General features: G+C 51.1%; 1 protein-coding gene across 1 annotated transcript in view; it reads left to right on the forward strand.

The window, feature by feature from the left end:
• The first annotated feature begins 1,145 nt into the window (after window positions 1-1,145).
• Window positions 1,146-18,718, forward strand: part of abr (ABR activator of RhoGEF and GTPase) — an 85,441-nt gene continuing 67,868 nt past the window's right edge. Inside the window, exon 1 of the mRNA XM_085964593.1 lies at window positions 1,146-2,007. Within this exon, the coding sequence (XP_085820719.1) occupies window positions 1,380-2,007 (628 nt within the window). The 5' untranslated portion in view covers window positions 1,146-1,379. The remainder of the gene's footprint in view (window positions 2,008-18,718) is intronic.

Genomic DNA, 18,718 nt, shown 5'->3' on the forward strand with positions numbered 1-18,718 from the left:
TACACTAAATGGGAAAAACACACAATAGAAGCCCTACATGCAGAATTCTGCCGAAGCATCCTTCGCACCCAAAGAAAAACGCCAACAAATGCATGCAGAGCCGAACTAGGCAGATACCCACTGATAATAAACATCCAAAAACGAGCACTAAACTTCCTAAATCACCTCAAATCTAGCTCCCCAGACACCCTTCATTTCAAAGCCTTTCAGACCCAAGAGCTAAACCCAGAAAAGAGTCCCCTGAGTCAGCTGCTACTGAAACTAAGTACTCAGCCGGACCCTGACCAGCCCCAGACCAACACAGCCGTCCAAACACCAATCCGAGTGAACCAAATCATTAAACAATGCAAAGAAACCTACCTGGAACATTGGAACAAAATAACCGAAAGCCAAAGCAGATTAGAATGTTACCGGGCCCTAAAAAGAGAATATAAACTGGCAGACTACCTCACGACCATCAGAGACACAAAACAGAGACAGACCCTCACCAGGTACAGACTAAGCGACCACCAACTGGAAATTGAAAAAGGCAGATACAAGAAATCCTGGCAGCCTAGAGAGAATAGAATATGCGATCAATGTCTGGCCGGCGAGGTTGAAACAGAAATGCATTTCCTCCTAAAATGCGAAAAATTCAACACATCAAGAAACATATTATTCAACAAGCTAAGCCAAACAACCCCAGATTTCAAGGAATTGGATGACCTGTCAAAATTGAGATTAGTCCTAGGAGAAGGAGACAGACCATACCTTGGGGCCAAATATGTAACAACATGTCACAACCTGAGGACTGTTTAAAATTAAGACTGTTTAAAATTAATATTGTTTAAAAGTAATATTGTATGTACCCAACAAATGTCAAATCGATTGACACCTACAGAATGTTGGAAAACTGTACCTTTTTGCTATGTAAGCTTTGGCAATATGGTTCTCTGTAAACTTTCATGCCAATAAAGCATTTGAATTGAAATTGAAATTGAATTGAATTGATTGTGAGGGGGGGGGGGGAGAGAGAGAGAGTGTGAGGGGGAGGGAGAGAGAGAGAGTGTGAGGGGGAGGGAGAGAGAGAGAGTGTGAGGGGGAGGGAGAGAGAGAGAGTGTGAGGGGGAGGGAGAGAGAGAGTGTGAGGGGGAGAGAGAGCGAGAGAGTGTGGATGCCAATAAAGCAATTTGTACTGAATTGAATTGAGTGTGAGAGGGAGAGTGTGCCAGGGGGAGAGGGAGGTGTGGATGGTCCCGGGGCTGTGGAGGAAGAGCAGCGGCTCCCGGGCGCTGGCAGCGGGCCAGAGTGAGCGGCGATGAGCAGCGCGGAGCGGGGGCCCCGGGGCCCGGAGGCGGAAGCGGAGTGAGAGTGAGTGCGCGGCGAGGCCCGGCCAGGTGATGTGGGACCCGGCAGAGTTCGAGCACCACTGGCGCCTGGAGTTCCCGGCCGGCGAGGTGCCGCGGATGGAGCTGCGGTCCGTGTCCGAGCTGGAGGCCGAGCTGGAGCGGAGCAGGGTGCGGCTGCGGGCCGTGCAGCAAGTCCTGGCCCAGGAGAAGTTCAAAGTCATTTACTTGCAGACCGCACTGGAGCGGCACAGCAAGAGCCCGGCCCCGGGGCCCGGCCCCCGGGAGGCTGCAGAGGGAGAGCCGGGGGGAGAGGAGCCGGGGCCGGAGAGAGAGCCCCAGCCCCAGGGATACAATTGTAGCCGCGACTCCCGGCCGCCGCAACAAAGTAACTGGCGAGAGACACAAAGTATCGGCGCGGTCCGGGAGCGACAGGAGGAGGAGGACAGCGACCATGACTATGAGACGGTGAACTGGGACCCGGAGCCCCCCTGCCCGGCTCCCAGCCCCCTACGGAGGGGGCTGAGGGTGAACCGGGGCGACGGCAGCTCTCCCGCCCCGAGCCCCGGGCACAGGAGGCGGCAGCTCCTGGCGGTGCGGCCCCGGACACACACAGACTCCCTGCCCAGCGGAGGCAGCGACGGATACAACAGCTCGGAGCCCGAGGACTGGAGCTCGGCAGGTGAGGGGTCAGAGCGCCGGAGTACAGGTCTGTCACTGTAACACTGGGGTACAGTACTGGTGGGTACAGGTCTGTCACTAACACTGGGGTACAGTACTGGTGGGTACAGGTCTGTCACTGTATAACACTGGGGTACAGTACTGGTGGGTACAGGTCTGTCGCTGTATAACACTGGGGTACAGTGCTGGTGGGTACAGGTCTGTCACTGTAACACTGGGGTACAGTGCTGGTGGGTACAGGTCTGTCACTGTATAACACTGGGGTACAGTACTGGTGGGTACAGGTCTGTCGCTGTATAACACGGGTACAGTGCTGGTGGGTGCAGGTCTGTCACTGTAACACGGGTACAGTACTGGTGGGTACAGGTCTGTTACTAACACTGGGGTACAGTAATGCTGGGTACAGGTCTGTCACTGTAATACTGGGGTACAGTGCTGGTGGGTACAGGTCTGTCACTGTATAACACTGGGGTACAGTACTGGTGGGTACAGGTCATAGAGTCATGACGGCAAAGAAGGAGGCCATTCAGCCCATCGAGTCCATGCCAGCTCTCTGTAGAGCAATCCAGTCAGTCTCATTCCCCCGCTCTATCCCCATAGCCCTGCAAGTTTATTTCCCTAGCCAGTCTCCCCTTGAAAACATTGAGTGTCTCCGCTTCCACCACTTCCGTCGGCAGCGAATTGCAGGTCATCACCACTCGCTGCGCAAAAAGGTTTTTCCTCACGTTCCCCCCTGTATCTCTTGCCCAAAACCTTAAATCTGTGTCCCCTAGTCCTTGTACCATCAACTAGTGGGAACAGCCTTTCCCCGTCTAGCCTATCCCAACCCGTCATAATCTTGTACACCTCTATCAAAACACCCCTCAACCTCCTTTGCTCTAATGAAAACAAATCCAGCTTCTCCAACCTGTCCTTGTAGCTAAACTGGAAAGTACTGTAGTACAAAGGGATCTGGGGGTCCTGGTGCACGAAACTCAAAAAGTTAGTATGCAGGTGCAGCAAGTGATCAAGAAGGCCAATGGAATGTTGGCTTTTATTGCTAGGGGGATGGAATATAAAAACAGGGAGGTATTGCTGCAGTTGTACAAGGTATTGGTGAGACCGCACCTGGAATACTGCATACAGTTTTGGTGTCCATACTTAAGAAAAGACATACTTGCTCTCGAGTCAGTACAAAGAAGGTTCACTCGGTTAATCCCGGGGATGAGGGGGTGGTCATATGAGGAGAGGTTGAGTAGATTGGGACTCTACTCATTGGAGTTCAGAAGAATGAGAGGTGATCTTATTGAAACATATAAGATTGTGAAGGGGCTTGATCGGGTGGATGCGGTGAGGATGTTCCCAATGATGGGTGAAACTAGAACTAGGGGGCATAATCTTAAAATAAGGGGCTGCTCTTTCAAAACTGAGATGAGGAGAAACTTCTTCACTCAGAGGATGGTAGGTTTGTGGAATTTGCTGCCCCAGAAAGCTGTGGAAGCTACATCATTAAATAAATTTAAAACAGAAATAGATAGTTTCCTAGAAGTAAAGGGAATTAAGGGTTACGGGGAGCAGGCAGGAAATTGGACATGAGTCTAGGTTCGGAATGGTCATGGCCCTGTGGGTAGTGGAGTGGGCCCAGGGGCCGTGTAGCCTGGTTCTGCTCCTACTGTGTTCTAATTCTGTGTTAGATTTCAGGAGATGGTTTTATTCCTGTTCCTGGCTGGGGTGGAGATCGCCTTTACAGAAGGTAAGTACTGTAGAAAATATAGGGACAGAGTGATCTCCTGGAAGAATTTCGATCGCGTAGATGGGTCGGAGAGGAATTTCCCAGATTTTTTTCTCCCAAATTGGCCATTGAGTCTTTATCTGGTTTTTCGCCTCTTCCGGGAGATCACATGGGTTCGGGTGGATGCACAGTGATAGAAGATTTGAGGTTAGGATCAGATCAGCCATGATCTTATTGAATGGTGGAGCAGGCTCGAGGGGCCGATTGGCCTACTCCTGCTCCTATTTCTTATGTTCTTATGTTCTAAGATCCACCATCCTCGGAACCATTTTGGTAAATTTCCTCTGCACCCTCTCAAGGGCCTTCACATCCTTTCTAAAGTGTGGTGAATGTCTGTCACTGTATCACACTGGGGTACAGTACTGGTGGGTACAGGTCTGTCACTGTATAACACTGGGGTACAGTACTGGTGGGTACAGGTCTGTCACTGTATAACACTGGGGTACAGTACTGGTGAAGTGCTACCGGCCATAGAACATATATATCAGAAACGCTGCCTACGGAGGGCACGGACCATCATCAAAGACCCTACCCACCCCAGCCACAGTCTGTTTGCCCTCCTACCATCTGGAAGACGCTACAGATGCATTCGCACCCGTACGACCAGATTTAGGAACAGCTTCTTTCCCAGGGCTGTCATCCTACTGAACTCCACAAATAAACACTAAAGCCTGCACATCTGCCGATGCACTTTATTATGGTCATATTTATGCTAATATATATGTACAAATGTATGTTGAAATGTTTAAGTGTCCTAATCCAAATTGTACACTCTCGGGAGCCGCAAGCCTACATTTCGTTGTACTGCACTTGTGCACTAACAATGACAATAAAAGTTGATTTGATTTGATTTGGTGGGTACAGGTCTGTCACTGTATAACACCGGGGTACAGTACTGGTGGGTACACGTCTGTCACTGTATAACACTGGGGTACAGTTCTGGTGGGTACGGGTCTATCACTGTCTAACACTGGGGTACAGTATCTGTAGAGGAATTAGAAGTGAGTGACTCCTATCTCGGACTCCCTGTTACATAGAAACATAGAAGATAGGAGCAGGAGTAGGCCATTCGGCCCCTTGAGCCTGCTCCGCCATTCAATGAGATCATGGCTGAACATCCAAACTCAGTACCCTGTCCCTGCCTTCTCCCCATATCCCTTGAACCCTTTAGCCTTAAGGAATATATCTAACTCTGTCTTGAATATATTTAATGAATTGGCCTCAACTGTCTTCTGTGGTAGAGAATTCCACAGGTTCACCACTCTCTGGGTGAAGAAATTCCTCCTCATCTCTGTCCTAAATGGCTTACCCCTTAGCTTTAGACTGTGACCCCCTGGTTCTGGACCCCCCGCCATTGGGAACATTCTTCTTGCATCTAGTCTGTCTAGTCCTGTTAGAATTTTATAAGTTTCAATGAGATCCCTTCTCATTCTTTTAATCTCCAGCGAGTATAAGCCCAATCGACCCAATCTCTCCTCATACGTCATTCCTGCCATCCCAGGTATCAGTCTGGTGAATCTTTGCTGCACTCCCTCCATGGCAAGAACATCCTTCCTCAGATAAGGTGACCAAAACTGCACACAATACTCAAGGTGTGGCCTCACCAAGGCCCTGTACAACTGCAGAAAGACATCCTTGTTCCTGTACTCGAACCCTCTCGCTACAAAGGCCAACATACCATTTGCCTTCTTAACCGCCTGCTGCACCTGCATGCTTACCTTCAGCGACTGGTGCACAAGGACACCCAGGTCTTGTTGCACTTCCCCTTCTCCCAATCTATTGCCGTTCAGATAATAATCTGCCTTCCTGTTTTTGCCACCAAAGTGGATAACCTCACATTTATCCACATTATACTGCATCTGCCATGCATCTTCCCAATCACCTAACCAGTCTAAATCATACTGGAGTTTCTCGGCATCCTCCTCACAGCACACACGCCCACCCAGCTTTGTGTCATCTGCAGACTTGGAGATATTGCATCAGTTCCCTCGTCTAGATCATTAATATATATTGTGAATAGCTGGGGTCCTAGGACTGATCCCTGCGGTACCCCACTAGTCACTGCCTGCCACTCGGAAAAAGACCCGTTTATTCCAACTCTTTGCTTCCTGTCTGCCAACCAGTTCTCTATCCAAGTCAGTACCTTGCCCCCAATCCCATGTGCCTTAACTTTACATGCTAATCCCTTATGCAGGACCTTATTGAAAGCCTTCTGAAAGTCCAAATACACCACATCCACTGGTTCTCCCTTATCTATTCTACCAGTTACATCCTCAAAAAATTTCAGTAGATTAGTCAAGCATGATTTACCTTTTGTAAATCCATGTTGACTTTGCCCGATCCTGTCACTGTTTTCCAAGTGCTCTGCTATTACATCTTTTACAATGGACTCTAGCATTTTCCCCACTACTGGTGTATAATTCCCCGTTTTCTTTCTACCACCTTTTTTGAATAGTGGGTTTACATTAGCTATCCTCCAATCCATGGGAACTGTGCCAGAGTCTATAGAATTTTGGAGATGACCAGCAATGCATCTACTATTTCTAGCGCCACTTCCTTAAGTACCCTAGGATGTAGATTATCAGGCCCTGGGGATTTATCGGCCTTCAATCCCGTCAATTTCCCTAACACCATTTCCCTACAAATACTGATTTCATTCAGTTCCTCCCTCTCATTAGACCCTATGTTCCCCAACATCTCTGGGTGGTTATTTGTGTCCTCCTTTTGTGAAGACAGAACCAAAGTATGTATTTAATTGGCCTGTTATTTATGATGAATTGGAACTGAGGCATTTAGGGCAAGATCTCCCAGTTTGCAGATATATGTAACACCAAAACAAGGTGAAGAGCTAATCCAGAGAAATAATGCGAGCTAATTCAGAAGGAGTTGGGTCTTTAAGGATACTGGGCCAGTCGGTGGTAAGTGCAAGTTGCTGTGGACAAATGTGAAATAATTAGTATTGGAAGAAGGAAACTAGTAGAGAGCTTGCGTTAATGGTCGAGACCTGCAGCATAGTGATCAGGAGCAGATTTGGGGATTAGTGTGGCCTGAGCACTGGGTATAGGTCGGTGGACAGGGTATTACTGTCGGAGGCTCGATGTGGATCAATCAGTGGGCAATATTGATCACTGAACTCCATACTACAAAAAGGACGCAGAAGCACTGGGGAAAGTGCAAAAAATAATTTACAAGGATGGTACCAGAACTGAGAGATTACAACTATCGGAAAGATTGAACAGGTTGAGGGTTATTTCTTTCAAAAAGAGAAGATTAGAGGTGATCTGATAGAGGTGTTTAAAATTATGAATGGGTTGACAGGGTAGATGTGGAGAGAATGTTTCCACTTGTGGGAGAATCCAAAACTAGGGGCCATGAATACAAGTTAGTTACTAATAAACCCAATAGGCAAATAAGGAGAAATGTCTTTACTCAGAGTGATTAGAATGTGGAACTTGCTACCACAGGAAGTGGTTGAGGCAAATAGCTTCGATGCTTTCAAAAGGTAACTAGACAAGTATATGAGCGAAAAGGGAATAGAAAGATATGCTGAAAGGCTGAGATGAGTTAGATGGAATGGGAGGAGACTCATGTTGACTGTAAACACCAGCAGAGACCAGTTGGGCCGAATGGCCTGTTTCTGTGCTGTGTATTCTATGAACATTATGGGCCTTGATGGGTGAAGTGTAGGACAATGAAAGTGATACCAACTCCTTGGAATTAAAGTAATGAAGGAAGTTGGGTCAGTTCTGATTGGAATCGAGTCTTGGGGAGATCTCAGAAATGAAGGGGATCACTGAAATAGCTTGAGACAAATTCTTCACATGACAAGATTCAAAACCTCGCCTGTAGGAGGAGGGAGACCCTGGGGTTACTGCTGCCATTCAATCTACCGCCACCCTCCCCTCACCTTCACCCACACTCGCACCCTCACCCACACCCCCCTCCATCCTCGCCCTCACCCACACCCCCAGTACACTGCCCCGGGCACTGGTTGCCCCGTTCAGTGTCACTGGCACTGGTTATTCCGTTCACTGCCCTCTTGCGCATCCCCGATTTTAATCGCACCGCTACTGGCGGCCGTGCCTTCAGCTGCCAAGGCCCTAAGCTCTGGAATTCCCTCCCTAAACCTCTCCACCTCTCTACTTCTCCCTCCTTCTTTAAGATGCTCCTGTCCTAATATCTTCTTATGTGGCTTGGTGTCAAATTTTGTTTGGTAACGCTCCTGTGAAGCGCCTTGGGATGTTTTACTATGACATTTATCATAGAATCACACAGCACAGAAGGAGGCCGTTCAGCCCATCGGGCCTGTGCCGGCTCTTCAGTAGAGCTCTCCAATTAGTCCCACTCCCCTACTCTTTCCCCATAGCCCTGTAATTTATTTTCCTTCAAGTATTAATCCAATTCCCTTTTAGAAGTGACTGTTGAATCTGCTGCCACTACATTAAAGGTGCTATATAAATGCAAGTTGTTGTTGTAATGTCCTGAGGTTGTGACAGGTGCTATATAAATGCAAGTTCATTCTGTAGATCAGAAAAATGTGGAAATACTGAGCAGGTGAGACAGCGCCTGTGGAGAAAGAGTCAGTCAGTGGGCGAGTCAGGCTCTCCCAAGGAGGGTGTTTCCACCCGAAATATCGACTGACTTCTCCCCCCACAAATGCTGCTGAGTGCTTCCAGACTTTTCTTTCTTTGTTTTCACATTTCCATCTTCTGCAGTATTTTGTTTTAATTTTATTTTTTTCAGTTGTCGATCAGATTGAAACACAAAACCAGTCTGACTGGATTTAAATTGCCTCTGTCACAATCCACAACTCCTCTTCCCCATCATGGGCCTGAACCACCCTCACTGCTGCACGGGCAGGGAGACTGGAAACCCAGCGTCACCGTTACATCAACGTGTTTAGGGGTTCCTCCCCAGGAGGTGTTCTGCAGCTCTCGGGATCCACCTGACTCACAGTCTCCTTCTCGCTGTCACACTTCATCTCTCTCAATATTCCATCAGGGTTCCAGCACCCTGGGAACTGCTCCTGATAATTCAGCACCCTCGGGGTTAATGCATCGAGTCAGAAGGTGCCACTTCCTCTCTGAATCCTCACCTTCACTGTCACGCTAGCCCTGAAACAGCATCTGGGCTTTCCCATTGAAAACCTCAAAAATGAAACTAGTCAGATTGGCTGCTTCCCTCGCACGGGGAGTGTGCTCTCCAAACCTGCGCACATCACATGTCACAGACACCAGGAGGATGGAGTCAACCCTCACAAGGTGTTGGCCTCGGGGGCGAGGGGGATATGACCGCGAGCCGCTTGTGGGGGGGCGGGGGCTTGGTGTCTCCCTGTGAAAGGGCACAGTGACGGAAAGATCGAGACAGCCACTGCAACATGTGAACGAGTGAAGGTGCAGCAAGGCATTTGAGTTGTGGTGTGAAGGAGTGTAGCCTGGGGATTGGAGTGAGGGGGGTGGGCGGAGAACTCACCTGAGGGCAGTTGGTTCACTCACTGTGTAACTGTACAGAGTCACTGTTTATTCAGGGTAAGGGTCACTCACTGTAACTGTACAGAGTCACTGTTTATTCAGGGTAAGGGTCACTCACTGTGTAACTGTACAGAATCACTGTTTATTCAGGGTATTTCTTGTGACTTGTCACCTTGAATAATCTGTTTCGATTCTTTACTTGCAAAGTAAACGGAAATTGTTTCAAGCTGTTCAAAACCACGTTGCTTGTCGGGCAGTTGCAGAGGGGATGAGCTGATGTGCAGAGCTGTGTTCCTGCATGGTGTGATTTCCCCAAGTTTAGTTTCTCACTGGGTGTATTGTGAGTATGGTGATGTCCGTCACTAGAGCTCAGAGACATCTCACTGATGCATGTAGCACAGGTTGCAATCGGCAGTTAACCTGACACTTGTGGGGCTAATAGGCGGTGATCTTTATCACAGCCCAGTCAAATAATTGTTAACCAGTAATAACCACAGAATTTGCAGATGCATCTCTGGTCTGATCTCCAAGTGCAGAGCAGTATGAGAGAAGCACTGCTGTCCTCTCATGTGTCCTGCAGCTGCAGAGACTCCTCACCCCTCCCTATCTCAGTGTATCGTACATGCTGATCCTGTTTTTAAAAAAAAAAGGTACTTCAAATTCATAATTTGAAGTACCTTTTTGAAGGGAAAATCAGGCTCCACTCCCAGAAGGGTAACATCTTGGATCTGGTGCTGAGTTGAGAGACACAATCCCGTAACAACAACAACTTGTATTTATATAGCGCCTTTAACGTAGTAAAATGTCCCAAGGTGCTTCATAGGAGTATTAAAAGACAAAAAATTTGACACCAAGTCACATAATGAGAAATTAGGGCAGGTGACCAAAAGCTTGGTCAAAGAGGTAGGTTTTAAGGAGCGTCTTAAAGGAGGAAAGAGAGGTAGCGAGGCGGAGAGGTTTAGGCAGGGAATTCCAGAGCTTAGGCAAAAGAAGGCGCGGCCACCAAAGGTTGAGCGATTATAATCAGGGATGCTCAAGAGGGCAGAATTAGAGAAGCGCAGATATTTCGGGTGGTGGGTGGCGGGGGGGGGGGGCGGGGCTGAAGGAGATTACAGAGATAGGAAGGGGTGAGGCCATGGAGAGATTTGAAAACAAGGATGAGAATTTTGAAATCGAGGCATTGCTTAACCGGGAGCCAATGTAGATCAGCGAGCACAGGGGTGATGGGTGAACGGGACTTGGTGCGAGTTAGGACATGGGCAGCCGAGTTTTGGATGACCTCAAGTTTACGTAGGGTAGAATGTGGGAGGCCAGCCAGGAGTGCGTTGGAATAGTCAAGTCTAGAGGTAACAAGGGCATGGATGAGGGTTACAGCAGCGGATGAGCTGAGGCAAGGGCGGAGACAGGCGATGTTACAGAGGTGGAAATAGGCAGTTTTAGTTATGCTGCGGATATGTGGTCGGAAGCTCATTTCAGGGTCAAATATGACACCAAGGTTGCGAACAGTGTGGGAAAACCACAGTCTGTGCTGCAATAACTGACCCCTGGGGTGGGGGCGATTCCTGCGGGAATTCCATGTCAGGATGTTCGGAAAAAATAGAATCAGGCCCTCCTACACAGGGGGCACTATCCTCTGTGTATATTATAGGGAAAAGCAGCCCGATGTATATTATAGAGAATAGCAGCCCCTGTGTATATTATAGGGAATAGCAGCCCCTGTATATATTATAGGGAAAAGCAGCCCGATGTATATTATAGAGAATAGCAGCCCCTGTGTATACTATAGAGAATAGCAGCCCCTGTGTATGTTATAGAGAATAGCAGCCCCTGTGTATATTATAGAGAATAACAGCCCCTGTGTATGTTATAGAGAATAACAGCCCCTGTGTATGTTATAGGGAATAGCAGCCCCTGTGTATATTATAGAGAATAGCAGCCCCTGTGTATATTATAGAGAATAGCAGCCCGTGTGTATATTATAGAGAATAGCAGCCCCTGTGTATATTATAGGGAATAGCAGCCCCTGTGTATATTATAGGGAATAGCAGCCCCTGTGTATATTATAGGGAATAGCAGCCCCTGTGTATATTATAGAGAATAGCAGCCCCTGTGTATATTATAGAGAATAACAGCCCCTGTGTATATTATAGAGAATAGCAGCCCCTGTGTATACTATAGAGAATAGCAGCCCCTGTGTATGTTATAGAGAATAGCAGCCCCTGTGTATATTATAGAGAATAACAGCCCCTGTGTATGTTATAGAGAATAGCAGCCCCTGTGTATATTATAGAGAATAGCAGCCCCTGTGTATATTATAGGGAATAGCAGCCCCTGTGTATATTATAGGGAATAGCAGCCCCTGTGTATACTATAGGGAATAGCAGCCCCTGTGTATATTATAGAGAATAGCAGCCCCTGTGTATATTATAGAGAATAGCTGGGTACTGACTGAATTTCATAAGCTCTGCGCTAATCCAGTGCCCCTCCTGGTCAGTGTGGCTCGGCTACTCGCTGGAGAAACTGTCAGTGCCTCCAGGGCAGAACCTGTTCAGTAACAACCCGGTTCTGTGCTGGTTTTGTCATGAGCTGTGTGGTGCTGAGTGCTCATTGCTCTGTATAAAGTGGTCTTTGGATTCAGTGGCTGTTCTGTGGACCTCTCTGGGGAGTGGGAGCAGGGGTACAAGTGCAGCTGTTGATGAACAGATTCCTGCTCTGGCTGTGGGAGTTTCTGCCAGTTCGTGGACAGGACCAGTAATTGGCTGTGGTCACACTGCCCAGGTTCAACAAGTTTAGATTAAAAAGTCTGGAGGTTTTTTACTCTTTCTCAGTGTCTGTGAATCACTGAAGCACCTTCACTTGGCCTCAGTCTGTATGTTTGGCCTGTGGACGGGGGTGAGCTCGCTGGAGAGCAGCACAGTGGCCTGCCGAGGCCACTGCTGATGTACCGCCTGTGTCCTGAGCCCACTGCAGTCAGTCACTGAGAGCTGCAGCATGAGACAGGGTGAAGATCCATGCCTGCTGCCTCCGCCATATTCTAGATATCAAGCGGGACGACAGAGTTCCTGACCCCAGATTACTAGAGGAGGTGATGTCACTGAGTTTAATAACGTTTGTCAAGCACACACTCCTTGGTGGTTTGGTCATGTGTGTTGGGCGGAAGGTGAGCAGTTCCACAGAAAATCTCATGGAAGAACTTGCAGATGTTTCAAGGCTGCTGGGCCCGGGTTCCAAGATGTTTGCAGGAAGGGCTTGAAAACTTTTAACATTGAGACCACAAGCTGGGAACATGGCTGAGAATGAGAGGAATGAGGGCGAGGAGAGGAAAGCGCATCAGGGTTGAAGGGTTAACACTGCGAACTGTGGCGGGGACATCGCTCGAGAATGACTCTTCCACTCGCCATGTTAGGGAAAATTACTGAACAGCTCCGGCACATAAACCAGCCTCTGGCAACGGGCGTCTGTCGTATAGCCAGTAAGGTGGAGGCAGAGATACAGAGCAGTCAGCTCCTCGCCTCCCCTCCCACCTTCTCCCTCCCCCACCCCCTTCCCCACAACCTGCAAGGCGCAGTGTGTGGCACACGAGGGTGAGTGTGGGAGGGGTAGTGTGTGTGTGCGAGGTGCAGAGCGTGCGAGGGGTAGTGTGCGTGTGTGAGGTGTAGTGTGAGTGTGCATGCGGCAGTGTGCGAGGGTGAGTCTGAGGGGTAGTGTGTGAGTGCGAGGGGTAGTGTGCGAGTGCAAGCAGCAGTGTGCAAGGTGCAGTGTGTGAGTGTGCAAGCAGCAGTGTGCGAGGTGTAGTGAGTGTGCAAGCAGCAGTGTGCGAGGTGCAGTGTGCGAGTGTGCGAGGGGTAGTGTGAGAGTGCGAGGTCTAGGGTGCAAGCAGCAGTGTGTGAGGTGTAGTGAGAGTGTGCGAGGTGCAGTGTGTGAGTGCGAGCAGCAGTGTGTGAGGTGCAGTGTGAGTGTGCGAGCAGCAGTGTGCGAGGTACAGCGTGTGAGTGTGCGAGGTGCAGCGTGTGAGTGTGCAAGCAGCAGTGTGCGAGGTGCAGTGTGCGAGGTCGAGTGTGCGAGGGGTAGTGTGCAAGTGTGCGAGGGGTAGTGTGAGAGGTCTAGGGTCTAGGGTGTAAGCAGCAGTGTGCGAGGTGTAGGGAGTGTGTGCGAGCAGCAGTGTGCGAGGTGTAGTGAGTACGCGAGCAGCAGTGTGCGAGGTGCAGTGTGTGAGTGTGCAAGCAGCAGTGTGCAAGGGGTAGTGTGCGAGTGTGCGAGGGGTAGTGTGAGAGTGTGCGAGGTCTAGGGTGCAAGCAGCAGTGTGCGAGGTGTAGTGAGTGTGCGAGGTGCAGTGTGTGTGTGCGAGCAGCAGTGTGTGAGGTGCAGTGTGAGTGTGCGAGCAGCAGTGTGCAAGGTGCAGTAAGTGTGCAAGCAGCAGTGTGCGAGGTGTAGTGTGAGTGTGCGAGCAGCAGTGTGCGAGGTGTAGTGAGTGTGCGAGCAGCAGTGTGCGAGGTGTAGTGAGTGTGCGAGCAGCAGTGTGCGAGGTGTAGTGAGAGTGCGAGCAGCAGTGTGCGAGGTGCAGTGAGTGTGCGAGATGTAGTGAGTGTGAGCAGCAGTGTGCGAGGTGTAGTGAGTGTGCAAGCAGCAGTGTGCGAGGTGCAGTGTGTGTGTGCAAGCAGCAGTGCGCGAGGTGCCGTGTGTGAGTGTGCAAGCAGCAGTGTGCGAGGTGTAGTGAGAGTGCGAGCAGCAGTGTGTGAGAGTGTGCGAACAGCAGTGTGCGAGGTGTAGTGAGAGTGTGCGAGCAGCAGTGTGCGAGGTGTAGTGTGAGTGTGCGAGCAGCAGTGTGCGAGGTGTAGTGTGAGTGTGAGCAGCAGTGTGCGAGGTGTAGTGAGTGTGCGAGCAGCAGTGTGCGAGGTGTAGTGTGAGTGCGAGCAGCAGTGTGCGAGGTGTAGTGTGAGTGCGAGCAGCAGTGTGCGAGGTGTAGTGTGAGTGCGAGCAGCAGTGTGCGAGGTGTAGTGAGTGTGCGAGGTGCAGTGTGTGAGTGTGCAAGCAGCAGTGTGCGAGGTGTAGTGAGAGTGCGAGGTGCAGTGTGTGAGTGTGCGAGCAGCAGTGTGCGAGGTGTAGTGAGTGTGCGAGCAGCAGTGTGCGAGGTGCAGTGTGAGTGTGCAAGCAGCAGTGTGCGAGGTGCAGTGTGTGAGTGCGAGCAGCAGTGTGCGAGGTGTAGTGTGAGAGTCTGCGAGCAGCAGTGTGCGAGGTGTAGTGAGCGTGTGCAAGCAGCAGTGTGCGAGGTGCAGTGAGTGTGCGAGCAGCAGTGTGCGAGGTGCAGTGTGTGTGCGAGCAGCAGTGTGCGAGGTGCAGTGTGTGTGTGTGAGCAGCAGTGTGCGAGGTGTAGTGAGTGAGCGAGGTGTAGTGAGAGTGCGAGCAGCAGTGTGCGAGGTGCAGTGTGAGAGTGTGCGAGCAGCAGTGTGCGAGGTGTAGTGTGTGTGCGAGCAGCAGTGCGAGGTGTAGTGAGAGCGTGCGAGGTGTAGTGAGAGCGTGCGAGCAGCAGCGTGCGAGGTGTAGTGAGCGTGCGAGCAGCAGTGTGCGAGGTGTAGTGAGCGTGCGAGCAGCAGTGTGCGAGGTGTAGTGAGAGCGTGCGAGCAGCAGTGTGCGAGGTGTAGTGAGAGTGTGCGAGCAGCAGTGTGCGAGGTGTAGAGAGAGTGTGCGAGCAGCAGTGTGCGAGGTGTGTGTGTGAGCAGCAGTGTGCGAGGTGTAGTGAGAGTGTGCGAGCAGCAGTGTGCGAGGTGTAGTGAGAGTGTGCAAGCAGCAGTGTGCGAGGTGCAGTGTGAGTGTGCGAGGTGCAGTGTGTGAGTGTGCAAGCAGCAGTGTGCGAGGTGTAGTGAGTGCGAGCAGCAGTGTGCGAGGTGCAGTGTGAGTGTGCAAGCAGCAGTGTGCGAGGTGTAGTGAGACTGCAAGCAGCAGTGTGCGAGGTGCAGTGTGTGAGTGTGCGAGCAGCAGTGTGCGAGGTGTAGTGTGAGAGTCTGCGAGCAGCAGTGTGCGAGGTGTAGTGAGCGTGTGCAAGCAGCAGTGTGTGAGGTGCAGTGTGAGTGTGCGAGCAGCAGTGTGCGAGGTGTAGTGTGAGTGTGCGAGCAGCCGTGTGTGAGGTGCAGTGTGAGTGTGCAAGCAGCAGTGTGCGAGGTGTAGTGAGTGCGAGCAGCAGTGTGCGAGGTGCAGTGTGAGTGTGCAAGCAGCAGTGTGCGAGGTGTAGTGAGACTGCAAGCAGCAGTGTGCGAGGTGCAGTGTGTGAGTGTGCGAGCAGCAGTGTGCGAGGTGTAGTGAGAGTCTGCGAGCAGCAGTGTGCGAGGTGTAGTGAGCGTGTGCAAGCAGCAGTGTGCGAGGTGCAGTGAGTGTGCGAGCAGCAGTGTGCGAGGTGCAGTGTGTGTGCGAGCAGCAGTGTGCGAGGTGCAGTGTGTGTGTGTGAGCAGCAGTGTGCGAGGTGTAGTGAGTGAGCGAGGTGTAGTGAGAGTGCGAGCAGCAGTGTGCGAGGTGCAGTGTGAGAGTGTGCGAGCAGCCGTGTGCGAGGTGTAGTGTGTGTGCGAGCAGCAGTGCGAGGTGTAGTGAGAGCGTGCGAGGTGTAGTGAGAGCGTGCGAGCAGCAGCGTGCGAGGTGTAGTGAGCGTGCGAGCAGCAGTGTGCGAGGTGTAGTGAGCGTGCGAGCAGCAGTGTGCGAGGTGTAGTGAGAGCGTGCGAGCAGCAGTGTGCGAGGTGTAGTGAGAGTGTGCGAGCAGCAGTGTGCGAGGTGTAGAGAGAGTGTGCGAGCAGCAGTGTGCGAGGTGTGTGTGTGAGCAGCAGTGTGCGAGGTGTAGTGAGAGTGTGCGAGCAGCAGTGTGCGAGGTGTAGTGAGAGTGTGCAAGCAGCAGTGTGCGAGGTGCAGTGTGAGTGTGCGAGGTGCAGTGTGAGTGTGCAAGCAGCAGTGTGCGAGGTGTAGTGAGTGCGAGCAGCAGTGTGCGAGGTGCAGTGTGAGTGTGCAAGCAGCAGTGTGCGAGGTGTAGTGAGACTGCAAGCAGCAGTGTGCGAGGTGCAGTGTGTGAGTGTGCGAGCAGCAGTGTGCGAGGTGTAGTGTGAGAGTCTGCGAGCAGCAGTGTGCGAGGTGTAGTGAGCGTGTGCAAGCAGCAGTGTGTGAGGTGCAGTGTGAGTGTGCGAGGTGTAGTGTGAGTGTGCGAGCAGCCGTGTGTGAGGTGCAGTGTGAGTGTGCAAGCCGCAGTGTGCGAGGTGCAGTGTGTGTGCGAGCAGCAGTGTGCGAGGTGTAGTGTGAGTGTGCGAGGTGTAGTGAGAGTGTGCAAGCAGCAGTGTGCGAGGTGTAGTGAGAATGTGCGAGCAGCAGTGTGCGAGGTGTAGTGAGAGTGTGCGAGGTGCAGTGTGAGAGTGTGCGAGCAGCAGTGTGCGAGGTGTAGTGTGAGTGTGCGAGGTGCAGTGTGAGAGTGTGCGAGCAGCAGTGTGCGAGGTGTAGTGTGAGTGTGCGAGCAGCAGTGTGCGAGGTGTAGTGAGAGTGTGCGAGCAGCAGTGCGGTGCTGATTTGCATTTCAAGTGGCTTTACCCATCTGTGTGCAGCAGCACTCACTGAGCATCCCCCTGTGTTGCTGCTGAACAGTCTGTTGTGACTCACTGAGACTCGGACCCTGTGTGCAGCTCTGCCCTCTGATTGTGAGAGCTCGGCACTGCTACACTCTACATCAGCCCTGCTTCACTCAGCCTACAGGAGCCTGTTAATAAGAGATCAACTTAGTCCCCGAGCGCTGTCCTTTGATGGATTGCCTGCAGTGGAGTGTTGCAGGAGCCAGCACTTCCATTGTTTACCACTAGCTCGTCACTGGGCCCTGCCTGGCAGCAGCTGTCGCTTGGCTTTGTTGCTCAGACTCGGAGATTCAGCCCTCCCGCTCCTCCAGCTCACTCTCCTTGCTGTGGACCTGCTCTCTGCTCCCTGATGCTCGTTCTCTTCCATTCAGCCTGTGCTGTGTGCTGAGCTGCTGGATCAGACACTGAAGGAAAACACCATTGAATATGGAGCCCCTCAGCCATCATGGCTTGCCTCGACTCTCCTGGATCGACACTCTCTACAGCAGTATGTCTCTCTCCCTCTCTCCCTCTCGCTGTTGATCTGTGCTTGGCTGTTTGCGTCTGGTCCCTACCGTGCTCAACTGTGCGAGTGCCACATTCTCCACACCTTTCTAAAAGGTGTTATAATTAACTACTGCAGCCCATCACTGGGATTTAGTGTAACGGTGGGTGTGTGAAATGTTCGCACTGTGTCCATTTCAACTGTGACTAGCACCAGGCTGTACAATTCAGAACCTGCCCTCGGGTCCAGTACTGCTGGGTACAGGCCTGTCAATGTGTAAAACTGGGGTACAGTACTGCTGGGTACAGGTCTGTCACTATGTAAAACTGGGGTACAGTACTGGTGGGTACAGGTCTGTCACTGTATAACACTGGGGTACAGTACTGGTGGGTGCAGGTCTGTCGCTGTATAACACTGGGGTACAGTACTGGTGGGTGCAGGTCTGTCGCTGTATAACACTGGGGTACAGTACTGCTGGGTACAGGTCTGTCACTGTGTAACACTGGGGTACAGTACTGGTGGGTGCAGGTCAGTCACTGTATAACACGGGTACAGTACTGGTGGGTACAGGTCAGTCACTGTATAAAACGGGCACAGTACTGCTGGGCACAGGTCTGTCACTTTATACACTGGGGTACAGTACTGGTGGGTACAGATCTGTCACTATACTGGGGGACAGTACTGGTGGGAACAGGTCTGTCGCTGTATAACACGGGTACAGTACTGGTGGGTACAGGTCTGTCACTGTATAACATGGGCACAGTATTGTTGGGCACAGGTCTGTCGCTGTATAACGGGTACAGTACAGGTGGGCACAGGTCTGTCACTGTATAACACGGGTACAGTATTGGTGGGTACAGGTCTGTCACTGTGTAACACGGGTACAGTACTGCTGGGTACAGGTCTGTCACTGTATAACACTGGGGTACAGTACTGGTGGGTACAGGTCAGTCACTGTATAACACTGGGGTACAGTACTGGTGGGTCCAGGTCTGTCACTGCATAACACTGGGTTACAGTACTGGCGGGTACAGGTCTGTCACTGTATAGCACTGGGGTACAGTACTGGTGGGTACAGGTGTGTAACTAACACTGGGATACAGTACTGGTGGGTACAGGTCTGTCACTGTATAACACTGGGGTACAGTACTGGTGGGTACAGGTCTGTCACTGTATAACACGGGTACAGTACTGGTGGATACAGGTCTGTCACTAAAACTGGGGTACAGTACTATTGGGTACAGGTCTGTCACTATAACTCGGGTACAGTACTGCTGGGTACAGGTCTGTCACTATAACACGGGTACAGTACTGGTGGGTACAGGTCAGTCACTGTATAACACAGGTACAGTACGGGTGGGTACAGATCTGTCACTGTATAATACTGGGGT

This window comes from Somniosus microcephalus, chromosome 22, assembly GCF_052327205.1.
Source record: "Somniosus microcephalus isolate GS21.2 chromosome 22, FLI_Smic_1.0, whole genome shotgun sequence".
Classification (NCBI taxonomy): Eukaryota; Metazoa; Chordata; class Chondrichthyes; order Squaliformes; family Somniosidae; genus Somniosus; species Somniosus microcephalus.